Source organism: Artibeus jamaicensis, unplaced genomic scaffold (genome assembly GCF_021234435.1).
Source record: "Artibeus jamaicensis isolate MK-2021 breed Jamaican fruit bat unplaced genomic scaffold, CSHL_Jam_final contig_464, whole genome shotgun sequence".
NCBI lineage: Eukaryota > Metazoa > Chordata > Mammalia > Chiroptera > Phyllostomidae > Artibeus > Artibeus jamaicensis.
In genome coordinates, this window is record NW_026521842.1 from 1,147,762 (window position 1) to 1,161,174 (window position 13,413).

Sequence of the window (13,413 nt, forward strand, 5' to 3'; positions counted from 1 at the left end):
GTCATGTAAACACCCTCTACTTGGCATGAACCAAATCCTAAACTCCCAGAGGAAAGCAGGTGTTCAGCATGAACCACATTGTCATACAAATAGGTTAGGCACAGTGAGTCCCCTTATCAGGTAGGAGATTGTGGACATACCCCCCAAATCCAGGCTACCAAGGAATATTGCAAGTCAGGGGCCGACCCTGCAATCAGGCCTTTCAGGGGATAATGGTCTCTGGCCTGCCATGGTAATTCCTTTCTGTACATGGATACATCACAATTTTTTCAGCTGTTTCTTATGGATGGGCAGTTGAGTTCTTTTGGGAAAGTGATATGTCCTGATCAGGTAACCTGGCACCCTTGGGTTCTAACTCTCCGCTACTGCACAGCCACATGGTCAGTGCAGCCTGGATTGAACTGGGATCTGTGGAGCACCCAGACATTGCCCAAGGCTCAGCACATGAGTTAACTGTGGCATTTCCAAATTTCTTTGCAGTGTGTGAAGGCTTTGATCTACTATGATGTGCAGTCCTGCAGACTCGATATTGGTAACGAGAAAGGAGACACTCCCCTACACATAGCTGCGCGCTGGGGTTACCAAGGCATCATAGAGACATTGCTACAAAACGGAGCATCCACAGAGATCCAGAACAGACTGAAAGAAACGCCCCTCAAGTGTGCATTAAACTCAAAGGTAGATCTTTTTTTTTTCAGTCTCGGAGAAGGAATGTGACTTAAAAAAAAAAAATCAGTGTCACCCTGGCCAGTGTGGCTCAATTGGTTGGGCATTCTCCCACAAACCAAAAGGCCACTGGTTCCATTCTCAGTCAAGGCACATGCCTGGGTTGCAGGTCCAGTCCCTGGTTGGGGTGCATATAAAGGAAGCCAGCTGATGTTTCTCTCCCTCCCTTTCTCCTTCCCTTCCCCATCTTTTAAAATAAATAAAAATAAATAAAAACATAAAAATCAATATCCACAGATTAGGTCTTGGTGATGCTGGACAAGTTGCATTTGTACCAGAGGGCAGAACTCAGCCTGTACCCTCTCTGCTGAATTTGGAACCTGGTTGTTAATGGATTTTACTTATTTATATTATTCTGAGTTTTTCTTTGTGTTGTTTTGATAGCTACTCCCAGCAGTTTGCTCGGCCTCTGTGTAATATTGGTTTGTGAGCAAATGCAGTGGGTGGATACCAGACAGTAGCTCTACTGAAAGCGGAGACAGGGAACGGGACATGGAGGCAGTGAGGGCCAGAGCTCTGCTGTCCTGTGACTTTGTCCTCAGCTCCTAAAATCCTTATCCTAATCTGCCCAATTGTGAACACTGCCTTCATAAGTGATTTGTTAATGAACTACTCATCCTTTCCTGGGAGTAATTTCTGTGAACCTGTAGTCTTTGGCAACATGTGAAAGTGCTGACTTCATGAGCGGGTGGGGAGTGGTAGGCTTAGAGAGACCAGTTCTCTGCACCGCATCTCCCCAGAGGCTGAAGGCGTGCCTTCAGAAGAGCGTGTCTGGCCAGCTGGCCAGAGGAAGCATAGAGCCATGTGCAGGGAAGTCCCAGGGCATCAGGCTGATTAAACATCGTTGATCATGGCTCACATACACGATTCCATTTTAATACAAGTCTCCGGCTGTCTTCCTCTGCATGGACCCTCTCCTTGCCTCTTGATGTTTCACCAGCTTCCCTTTACAGTTTCCAAGTCTCTGCTAGGGAGGTCTTTCAGTTGTTCGTGCCATCTTCTGGGAGTAGCACAGTCTCTGAAATCACTTCATTAAGGTATTAACATAAAAAAACTGCACATATTTAATGTACAGATATATCTTGGAGATATCGCAGGTTCAGTTCCAGACCACCACAAGAAAGTGAGTCATACTCTTTTTGCTGGTGGAGGGTCTTGCCTTCAATTTATAAGAAACACAACATCTGTGAAATGTAGTAAAGCAAAACACAATAAAATGAGGTACACCCATATACAACTTGATGAGTTTGAGGGTAAGTACACACCTATGAGACCATTACCACAATGTAAGTTATAAACGCATCCATCACTGCCCTGACAGGTGTGGCTCAGTGGGTTGGGCATCATCCCACAAGGTGAAAGATGGACAGTTTGATTCCCAGTCAGGGCACATGCCTGGGTTGCCTGCCAGGTCCCCAGTAGGGGGTGCGTGAGAGGCAACCACACACTAATATTTCTCTTCCTCTCTCCCTCCCTTCCCTTCTCTAAAAATAAATAAATAAGTAAAATATTTTAAAAGTATATATCCATCACATTGACAAGTTTCCTATAGTCTTCTTTATTACAATGTTTATGTGTGTGACAAGAACACTTAAGATCTGCAGTAGCAGTTTTAGAAGGTGAAATCCCTGCTCCTGACCCCAGGGGGCGTCGAACCACACTTCCTGTGTACTCACAGGGTCTCTGCTTTGTAGCAGCCACAGCCCAGGGTACCAGGTGGTGCTGCCTATGGCCTGAGATGTCCAGGAGGGCTCCTCTACCCCTGTATCTTCTACCTAATGCCCCTTCCCAAGGGAGGTCTGCAGAGGGAAGGAGATAGCTGCCTGCTTGGGTCTATTCCGGGCTGCTTGTGAATGCCAGCGAAAAGGCCACACTTTATCCCTGTGGACAAATGGCCCTGAGGCTGGACAAGGCAGCCTTTGGGGCCCTTCTGTGGCTGGGCTTCTCTTGTCCTCTGAGCTCATTCATGGGAAACGCCAGCTGCTCCTTTCAGGCAGTAGGAGCAATGGTGTGGCAGAGGGAAGCCCAGACTTAATCAGTGTGATCCTGAGTAAGTGCCCCCCCCCCCCCCCAGGTTCAGGCCCTGGTTCCTCTGTCTCTCCCAGTATGTGGCTGAGCTGCCTGGCCTTCCAAGGAGATGGGCAGTCACTGGGGTGTTACAGATGATGAAGTTTTGGGGACCCATCTCATTCGGTACTTTGTCTCCTTGGTTCTCCTAGATTCTGTCTATAATGGAACACCACCATCTGTCCTCTGAAAGGAGGCAACAGTCTTCAGAGGTAAGTGAACAGGGCTGTCCTCCTTGGCCCTATTCATGACCAGGGCATCCTTGCTGGCCCTCACCTGTCTCTTTTTTTTTAAGCATTTTTTATTTAATTGTTGTTCAGGTACAGTTTTCTGTCTTTTAACTCCCATCCCAGCCCACCCCCCGCCCCCCAGTGCTCCCTACCTCCCTCCCATTTCCACCCCTGTTAGTTTTTGTCCATGTGTCCTTTATACTTGTTCCTGTGAATCCTTCCCCTTTTTCCCTGAAATTCTCTCCTCTCTCCCCTTAGGTCCCTGTCAGCCTGTTCTGTATTTCAGTGTCTTTGGTTATATTTTGCTTGTTTGTTTGTTTGGTTGTTTAGCTTCCTGTTAAAGGTGAGATCATATGGTATTTGTCTTTCACCGCCTGGCTTATTTCACTCAGCATAATGCTTTCCAGTTCCATCCATGCTGTTGCAAAGGGTAGTAGCTCCTCACCTGTCTCTTTTGTTCAGGCTGCTTTGCTGCAGGTCCCTGTGCCACCCCCTCAGCATTCCATGGACTCCATCAGCCAGGGGTCTTCCACCTCCAGCTTCTCCTCTGTGTCTGCCACCTCCAGACAAGAGGAGCCCAAGAAGGACTACAGAGAGGTAAGGCTCCCAGGTGGGAGGGCAGAAGGGGAGCTTCATGGCCTGTGTTATGGTGCTGGTTAAAGAGCCAGGGCCTGATGAGAGCTGCCCAGTGGGCCTACTCACTGTGATTGCAACAGCGGCATCTGCGGTGGCGGCGGCAGCACCCCAGAGAGGAGCCCAGGCTGTCCTCACCCTGATCGCCCTTCAGTCTGCTCTCTATGCAGCTCTTTGCTTTGTGGACAGTGGGTGCATGTGAAGGTAAGGGGGAATGTTGAGAAAAGTACAAGTCACCTATAGGTCCACTGATGTAAAATCATTTTACGAAGTAAATTTTCTCTGCCCTTACCTCCCACTCTATAAGTGCCCCTGTCAATCTGAGGTGGGTCCTTCCTGGCTTCTTGCAAAGTTTCTGTGGACATTTACATGCACTCATACATTGCATTTTGGAAAAGCTGGTTTAGAGCCTGGTTTTTTTACCCCATTTAATCTGTCTTATAGTTTGTCCAGCACCCGACCATAGCCATTGCATGGTGTGCCACCTCCATTCATTCCCCTTCGAATGGGAACCCTCACTGACTCTACCTGAGACCCCCCTCTCCTGTCACCCCCAAGCCCTGAATTGCTCTTAGAGGGCTTGTCAAGCTTGATGCAAAAGCACAGCAAAGAAAACCAAGAGACACACTCCAAAGTCTGACAGAGACTGGGGTTCATTCATGGGAGAGGCATCCCCCTCATGTACCCTCACCTAACAGATAATGAGAACTGAATATAGGCAGTTCTAAGGGGTGGCTGGCCTCCTAGGGAGGGCTTGTGCTTCAAGGTGGCCATCATCTCACTTTGCCACATAAATAGCAGTATATAGACCTTAAGTGGTATGAGTTCAGTGCACACTAGCACCTTCTAGGATGTCCTTGTCTAAGCAATATTAGGGATATCTTTGAAAGACACTGAATCAAGCCCTGTCTGATGTGGCTCAGTTGGAGCATCGTCTCACACACCATAAGGCTGAGGATTTGATTCCTCGTCAGGGCACATACCTAGGTTGTGGGTTCAATCCTTAGTTGGGACGCATATGGGAAGCAACCAATCCATGTTTTTTTTTCTCTCTTTCTCCTCCTCTCCCCCTTCTTTTCTCCCGCCCCCACTTCTTCTCTCTCTAAAATCAATAATCATATTTTTAAAAAATTTTTAAAGAAGATACTGAATCAAGACTCCATAAATCAGGAGACAAATGAGCTCTGACTGGTGTGGCTCAGTGGGTTGGGCATCATCCCACAAACTGAAAGGTTGCTGGTTTGATTCCCAGTCAGAGCACATGCCTGGGTTGCAGGCCAGGTCCCCTGGTTGAGGGCATACGAGAGGCAACTAATCAATGTTTCTCTTCCTCTTTTTTTTCCTCCCTTCCCCTCTCTAAAAATAAATAAACATGATTGTTTTTAAAAAGACAAAGGAGCCCTGGCTGGTGTGGCTCAGTGGACTGAGTGCCCACTTGCGAACCAGAAGGTCCTGGTTCACTTCTCAGTTAGGGTACATGGTTGGGTTATAGGCCAGATCCTCAGTTGGGAGCATGTGAGAGGCAACCACTCGATATTTGTCTCCCTCTCTTTCTCCCCTCCCCCTTTTCCTCTCTCTAAAAATAAATAAAATATTAGGGAAAAAAGACAAATGAAAGCTACTAGGCTTTCAGAATGTTTTTATTTTTATCTATTTTTTATTGATTGATTTTAGAGAGAAAGAAAGGGGGGAGAGAGAGAAACATCGATTTGTTGTTCCACTTATTTTTATGTGTTCATTGGTTGCTTCTTTTTTTTTTAATTTATTTTTATTGATGATGCCATTACAGTTGTTCTATTCCCCCCTTCATTCCCCTCCACCCTACCCCCCATCCCCACCATTACCCCCATTTAGTTTATGACCATGTGTCTCAAGTTCTTTAGATTCTATATTTCCCATACTATTCTTGCCCCCCCCATCTATTTTCTATCTACTGTCTATGCTACTTATTTTTGTACCTTCTCCCCCCTTCTCCTTCTCCCACTCCCCTATTGCTAGCCCTCCATGTGATCTCCATTTCTATCGTTCCACTCCTGATCTAGCTGTCCTTTTAGTTTGCTTTTGTTTTAGGTGTGGTTGTTAATAACTGTGAGTTTGCTGTCCTTTTAGTGTTCATGTTTCTTTAGCTTCTTTTTCTTAGATAAGTCCCTTTAACATTTCATGTAATAAGGGCTTGGTGATGATGAACTCCTTGAATTTGATCTTATCTGAGAAGCACTTTATCTGTCCTTCCATTCTAAATGAAAGTTTTGCTGGATAGAGCAATCTTGGTTGTAGGTCTTTGGATTTCATGACTTGAAATACTTCTTTCCAGCCCCTTCTTGCCTGTAAGGTGTCTTTTGAGAAATCTGCTGACAGTCTGATGGAACTCCTTTGTAGGTGACTGTCCCCTTATCTCTTGCTGCTTCTAGGATTCTCTCCTTCATTTTAATCTTGGGTAATGTAATGATGATGTGCCTTGGTGTGTTTCTTCTTGGGTCCAACTTCTTTGGGACTCTCTGAGCTTCCTGGATTTCCTGGAAGTCTATTTCCTTTGCCAGATTGGGGAAATTCTCCTTTATTATTTGTTCAAATAAGTTTTCCACTGGTGGCTGTTCCTTTTCCCCTTCTGGTACCCCTATAATTCGGATGTTGGAGCGTTTAAAGATGTCCTGGAGGTTCCTAAGACTCTCCTCATTTTTTTGAATTCTTGCTTCTTCACTCTTTTCTGTTTGGCCATTATTTGCTTTCTTCTGGTCCACTCCATTGATTTGAGTCCCAGTTTCCTTTTCATCGCTATTGGTTTCCTGTGCAATTCCATTCATTTTAATTAGTTTCGCCTTCATATGTTTCTCTAATTTGTGGCTATAATCAACTAGTTCTGTGAGGATCCTGATCACCAGTGTTTTAAACTGTGCGTCTGAGAGTTTTGCTGTTTCTTCATGGCTTAGATTTATAGGCTCTGGGGCTTTGAGATCTTCTTGAGCCATTTTTGGTCTGTTTGCACCCATTAAGTGTGAGGAGCAGAGCCCTGGACTCCCAGGTTGCTGGGTTGTGACACTGTATGTGGGGGCGTGGTCAAAGCGGGGAAATGGAGGCCCCCTCTGCTGCCACTTGCTGCTGGGGTTTGCTGGGTCCCGTCTAATCGCCCCCTCCCTCACTTGTCTATCTGTGCACGAATGCGGGACCACAGTCAACCCGCAGCCCTGCTCCCTCGCTGTTTCCCCGCGGTCGCTCCCCTGTGCTTTGGATTCTGCGCTCCTGAGTCCGTCTGACCGAGTTTTCCTGTGCAACCCCGCTCCGCCAGCTGCTGGTTTCGTCCCTCTTACCGATCAGGCTGAAGAATTGGTTGTTATCAGACTTCCGAAAACTTCAATTTTCTGTGATCTGGCTGTGTTTTCTGTTGCTAAGATTTTATTGTCTCTAAACTTGGTTGTGTGAGAAAGCACAGGGTCTCCACCTATGCTTCCATTTTGGCGGAAATCTCCCAGAGCTGGAATCCATTGGTTGCTTCTTGTGTGTGCCCTGACTACAGCCTTGGTATATCAGGATGACACTCTAACCACTGAGCTCCCTGGCCAAGACTTATTATTTTTATTATTATTTTTAAAGTGTTTTTCTAACATTCTTTTTCCTTTTATTAAGGTAGAAAAACTTTTAAGAGCAGTTGCTGATAGAGATCTAGAAATGGTGAGTTTGTAGAAGTTTATTTTTAAAAGCTTGCTCTCAGTTTAAAATCATGGTACTTCTTCTTGTCTCCAGTTCAGTTAGGAGCCGTGTGGCTTCCTTGTACACTCTCACACAGAAGATGGTGCATTTAATAACTCTTTGATGATGGCAATGTAATGTTTCCACCACAAATAAGGAGACAAGTGGACATAAAGCCACATAATGAGTATGTCCATGCCTCTTAGACATTCATATGGGAGGGTGGGAAGGCATTGGCAAGAGACCAGCTCATGTCGAGGTCACAGAGCGTGGGCTCAAAGCCCAGGCCCACGAGCCAGGAGCAAGGTGAGCAGAGGGGTTTGAGGGTGAGGAGGAGGTAGTGGAGGCAAGGGCAGAGTGCAGAGGGTGTTGGTGTGGCCCTGCAGAAGTGTGGACAGCTGGGCCACCTGGGCCAGGAGCCTGCAGTCTCAGGCTTGGGGCTCCAAGGAGTCTTGACCAAGGTGTCTGGCCCAGGTGGTGCTGACTGATATGGGGGGACCTGTTGAGGACGTCCTGGTGGGAGGGAAGGTGTCTGTGCTGACCCTCACTGTCAGGTGGTAGCAGGGCACCTCTATGATGAGATCACTGGAGGATGGAAGTAGCCTCCACAAGATCCCTACAAGCAGTTTCCCTGGCCTGCCTTTGGCTTCCTGAAAGAGATTTGTTTTGTCCTCCACCGTAAAAGGAGGAGTAAACTAGGTCACTCAGCAAATGGAAGGTTACAAGAGAGCTTTACCACAATATGTGTTTCAAGAGTGCTTTCCACTGATGATTGAGTTTGAGCAGTAAACAGAAATTACGAAGTCTAATTATAACAGCCTCCGAGATAGTGAGAACCAAGTGTGGTCCTTGGTGTGTGAGGCTTTGCCCGGGGACCACTGCTAATCTACTGGGCCTACATGTGTTTGCATCTGGCTGATGTGGCACTGCTCCTCCCCTGAGAATGGCCCCAGGAGAACCCAGCTTTCTCTGGGGGAAGCAAAGGTGGAGGTCATTAGGCGCCCTGAGAGCCGTGGTATGAGCCAGTGGCATAGGCTGTGTGGAGAAGAGATTATCACAATCCCTGTGTCGTGACATGTCTGTTCTCTTCTTCCTTCTGTGGGCAGTGAGGGGGCTGAGGTCACTCATGAAGGAGGTTGGCAGAGACACACTGCCCAGTGCTGTGGAAACCCATCCAAACTAATCTACATATGCAAGAGCCTCCAGTGCCCTGCCTAGGGCCACCTGCCCCTGTCCCTCTTCCTGTTCCCCTGTTCTCAACAAGAGAACCTGCCCTTGGTCTCCCTCAGCTAGCCTGGCAAGTGAGGCCCCTTAGTCAAGGCCCTGGTATTTCCACCCTGACCGGTGTGTGTTGTCTGGGACATAAAGGGACCTGGAGGAAAGATGCTTGGGGTCAAAGATGGGTCCCTGGAGCCCTGTGTCAGCCCTTGCAGGCGCATGCTGACTACCTCAGTGATTGGGATCAGGCCTAGGTATGCATTTAGATTTTCTTTTCTCAAACTTAACATCCCAGAAACTAGTCTTCACTGGGACATGAATCTGACCTATTTGGGGGTCTTTTCTGTGCTCTCAGCCAGGGGCTAATGCATGGCAGTGGGAAGGACAGTGGTGTGGGGTTGCAGCCACCGCTTCCTGGCTCTGTGGCCCTGAGCACGTTGTTGGTCTCTGGCACTGAGTTCCCTCCCAGGGAAAAAGGTTTTTGAAAAGTGATTTTATCTTTTTTTAGATAAAAGAGAACAGTCTTGCCAAATGCTCCAGTACCAGGGTTTTGAAGCAGCACCACTCTGGCCCTTTTTTAAAATAGAAAAGAAGAACCTCTAACACAAGCTACAGAAGTGGTAGCTTAATCTATATCACCATGAAGAGGGCTTAGAAACTGTTGATTACCTGTAACCCCTAGACTTTGTGAGCAGCAGCCATCAGAGGGAGAAGGAGGGAGGGTCAGAGGGAGAGGGAGAGACATGGATTAAGAAACTGTAGTTTGCAAAGGAGCTAAGATGAGTTTTGAGCCCCTGTTTCTCTTTACTCTGCAACACCAGGTGCGTTACCTTTTGGAGTGGACAGAAGAGGACCTGGATGATGTGGATGATGCTGTCAGTGTTGCGGATCTTGAATTTTGTCACCCGTTGTGCCAGTGCCCAAAATGTGCTCCGGCGCAAAAGGTTGGGCTTTGCTTCTATTGATGGAGGTGGTGATAGGAGGGAAATTCTCCTTTTTCTTCTAGAAAAAGTTGTCTGCTTCTCAGCCAGTTAACATCTGCATGGCTGGTGGTGGGTACTCCTGAGGTGTGGTGGGGCTCATTAGCTCGGGGGACAGAAGCTGACACTAGTACAAGACCTGGCTTGGGCTGCCAGCTTGCTGAACAGGAGGCCAGTGAGCAGGGATATCAACCTGTGATTAGTGTTTCACCTGCTCTCTTGGCCCCTGAGCCACCTGCATGAGTTGACAGATAGATACACTGAGGGTCTCCATGCACATAGCTGCATTCCCCTGGAGAGGCTGTGCTCAAGTTTCATTGCCACAGCCTATGCCCACGCCCACGTTGGTGCATCTTCTGTGGCAGACAGATCACCTGCACCATCCAGCTTCCCTAACTGACAACAGCTTGGAAAACCACAGAACAGTGTTACAATCAGGATATCAACATGGATACAATATATCCACCTTACTCAGATACCCCCAGTTTTTTTTTTAAGATTTTATTTATTTTATCTTTAGAGGGGAAGGGAAGGAGAGAGGGAGAGAAACATCAATGTATGGTTGCCTTTCATGTGTCCCCTGCTGGGAACTGGCCTGCAGGGAACCAGCCTGCAACCCCGGTATGTGCCCTGACTGGGAATCGAACCGCAGTTGTCTGGTTCGCAGGCCCGCGCTCAATCCACTGAGCTACACCAGTCAGGGCCAGATACCCCCAGTTTTACCTGTGCTTGCGTATGTGTGTGTGTACTTAGTTGTATCCAGTTTTTCACATTTGTATCTTTGTCTATACACCAGCACATTCAAGGTGCAGAACAGTTCACTCACCACAGGAAGAATCACTTGTGTTGCCCTTTTATAACCACACCCGCCACCCTATGTTGCCCCAGCCCACCATCCACTGATCTGTTCTCCGTTTCAAAAGTGTTAAGTAAATGCAATCAAACAGTACCAGCACCTTTTGGGACTGGCTTTGTTCGCAAGGGCGATTCCCAGTTTTTGCCCGTAGTTCACACAGTTGGTCTAGTTACTGTCCAGCACCACTCCAGGCACACAGATGCCCCTGCCAGTTTAACGACTCACTGTTAAAGGACACGGGGTTGATTCTGGGTGTGGGGTGTTCCAAACGAAGCTGCTGTGCACATTTGTGTACAAGTTTTTGTGAGAATGTAACAAAGTTTTAATTTCTCTAAGGTAAATGCCCAAGAATGCAATTGCTGACTCACGATAAGGAGATGGTAATTCTATGATTAGTTTTGCAAGGAACTGACAGACTTTTCCAGAGGGGTTGTACCCTTTACATTGCCAGCAGCAGTGTATGAGCGGTTCAATTTCTCCACATCCTCAGCTGCGTTTGCTATAGTCACTACTTTTTATTTCAGCCATTCTTGCATTCCCTAACAGGTGATGACACTGCGCCTCTTTTCATGTGCTTACTTCTGTATATGTTCTTTGGTGAATTGTTTGTTCATTTCCTTTGCCCACTTCCTAATTTTTTTTTTTTTTACTTTTGAGTTTTAAGAGTTCATGTATTCTAGAGTCTAGCTCTTTGTCAGATACATGGTTTGCAAATATTTTCTTTTGGTCTGTAGTTTGCATGTAGCTCCTTCACATGGGTTTTCACAGAACCATTTTTTTCATTTAGAAGTTCAGTTTATCAATTTTTCATTTTATAGATTGTGCTTTTGGTGCTAAGTGTGAGAACTCTGCTTAGCTCTATATTCCAAAGATTTCCTCCTGTTTTTTTATTTTCCTAAAAGTTTTATAATTTTACATTTAACACTTAAGTCCCTGATGCAGTTTGAGTTAAATTTTGTACAGGGTGTGAGATTTAGGTTGCAGTTTATTTTTTGCCTATGGATGTCCGCTCTTCCAGCACCATTTGTTAAAAGGCAGCCCTTGTTCCGCCTTCTTGCTTTCTGGACCTCGGTTGGCTGTGTGTGGTGTGGGTCTGTTTCTGAGCTTGCTGTTCTGCTCCACTTCTCTGCGTGTCGCTCCCTCCACCAGCGCCACCCCATCTTGATTGTTGCAGCTGTGTGGTACGCCTCGATATTGGGTAGAGTGGTTCTTCCTAATTTATTCTTCTTTAAATTAGGGTCGTTTTAGCTAGCATTCTAGGGCCTCTGCCTTTCCATATAAATGCCTCTGTCTACACAAAACCTTGTTAAAATTTGATAGTAATTGCATTAAAACTGTAGATCAATTTGGAGAGAAATAACATGTGTACTGTGTTGAGTCTTTAGCCCTTCTTGGATTTCTTCTTCAATATTTTGTGGTTTCCAGCATGCAGATCCTATCCACGTTTTGTTAAATGTGTGCCTAAGTATTTCGTTTTCTTTCGAGCAGTTGCAAATAGCATTGTGTGCATAGTGTGCGGTCATGCGCCAGCTCTCTAACTCATTGTGTGTTCCATACTGAGAAAATTAATTTGACTTTACAAAACAGATAGAGTGGTGTTATCCTTTAGATTGCAAAATTACACTACCTTATTTAAAAAGCTTCACTGTGGGTTTCTCTAACCTAAGAATACTGAAATGACTATATTTTTCATTCATGTGTAGCTTTTCAGCTGCAGGATGATGGGTGTACAGGGCTGTGCAACTTCCGTTCTGTGCCCATGCTTCTGGATATGCACAGCCCAAACAGGCACTTTCCCTAGGTGGTAGGCTTTGAAAACCAGGGTTAAAAGGGCAGCTGATGTTTCAGAAGATATGATGGGTAGGCATGAAGCCCCCAGGTCCAGTTGTGAGTCTGTGCGGCCAGAGGTGGTCACTGCATCTCCCTGTTGTTCTTTCTCATTTCTCTACAGTCTGTTCTTCCCCACTCCATTGCATTCACTGCACAGTAACAAGACACGTAAAACACATTGTAGTATCTGTTGGATTTATTGGATAAAGCCTTATGTTCCCTGTGCTTTAAAAACTCTTATCTTTTCTTCTTTTAGTAATTTCTCAAAAAGACACAAAACTAAATTGTTTCATGTCTGTGATTAAATTAAAATTCTCCCCAAACCCATTCTCTGGTGTATTTAGAGTAAAAAATAAACAAAAAAGCCTTTTTTGAAGTATCATTTACATAAAATAAAGTACAGCAGTTCCTCAAATAATGTCATTTCAGTTATAATGCTGATAAGATGCTGTAGGAACTTAACTCTTCCTTATTATCAATTAGCCAGTGGTAAAACTACTTTTGTTATACCTTATTTTGCTTAACATCACAGAACCTATCAATGATGTTAAGTGAGGATTTACTGTATACACATGTGAAGTATACCATTTGGTGAGTTCCTGCAGATGTGTACACCCATGAAGACATCACCACATTGCCTCCGAGAATTCCCTCCTGGTTCTGTGCAGCTCCTCCCTCAGTCCCTCCCCGCCCAGGCACAGTTTGTCAGATACACGTGCTACAAGCATAACCACTGACCTGCTTTGTGTCATACAGACTCAATGCATTTTCTAGAATCGTATGTGTAAGGAACCATACTGGACATACTTTCGAGTCTGGCTTTCTTTACTCAGCAGAATGTTTTGAGATACATGTTGTATGTAAAGCTACTGTGAATATTTGTATACCTCTTTCTACAAATGTGTTCACTTGGGTAAATACCCAGGCGCATAATTGCTGGGTCATGCAGTTAAATCTATGCTGAACTTTATAAAGCAAGCAAGCACCCAGCTTTCCACAGTGACTGTAGCATTTCTGCAGCCTAGCCAGCAGCCCGTGAGAGTTCTGGTTGCCCCACACTCTGTTAGTGTTCACTGCTCTGACTTTTTAACTTCAGCCATCACCCTGGTAAGTGTGCCATGGCACTGTAGTGTTCTGCTCCATCAACTTCCTTGTTTTTGACTTTTGAGATATAATTTGCATGCAG

The 13,413-nt window shown here is 45.9% G+C and overlaps 1 protein-coding gene across 11 annotated transcripts in view; it reads left to right on the forward strand.

Annotated features, from left to right (window-relative positions):
• Nucleotides 1-13,413, forward strand: part of ANKRD27 (ankyrin repeat domain 27) — a 68,009-nt gene that overhangs the window by 32,391 nt on the left and 22,205 nt on the right. For 9 of the 11 annotated variants that reach the window (XM_053666572.1, XM_053666570.1, XM_053666574.1 and 6 more), the window contains 5 exons: nucleotides 481-678; nucleotides 2,946-3,005; nucleotides 3,486-3,620; nucleotides 7,281-7,325; nucleotides 9,383-9,505. In XM_053666572.1, the coding sequence (XP_053522547.1) occupies nucleotides 481-678; nucleotides 2,946-3,005; nucleotides 3,486-3,620; nucleotides 7,281-7,325; nucleotides 9,383-9,505 (561 nt within the window). The remainder of the gene's footprint in view (nucleotides 1-480; nucleotides 679-2,945; nucleotides 3,006-3,485; nucleotides 3,621-7,280; nucleotides 7,326-9,382; nucleotides 9,506-13,413) is intronic. The other 2 variants (XM_053666577.1, XM_053666580.1) reach the window with 1 other exon arrangement.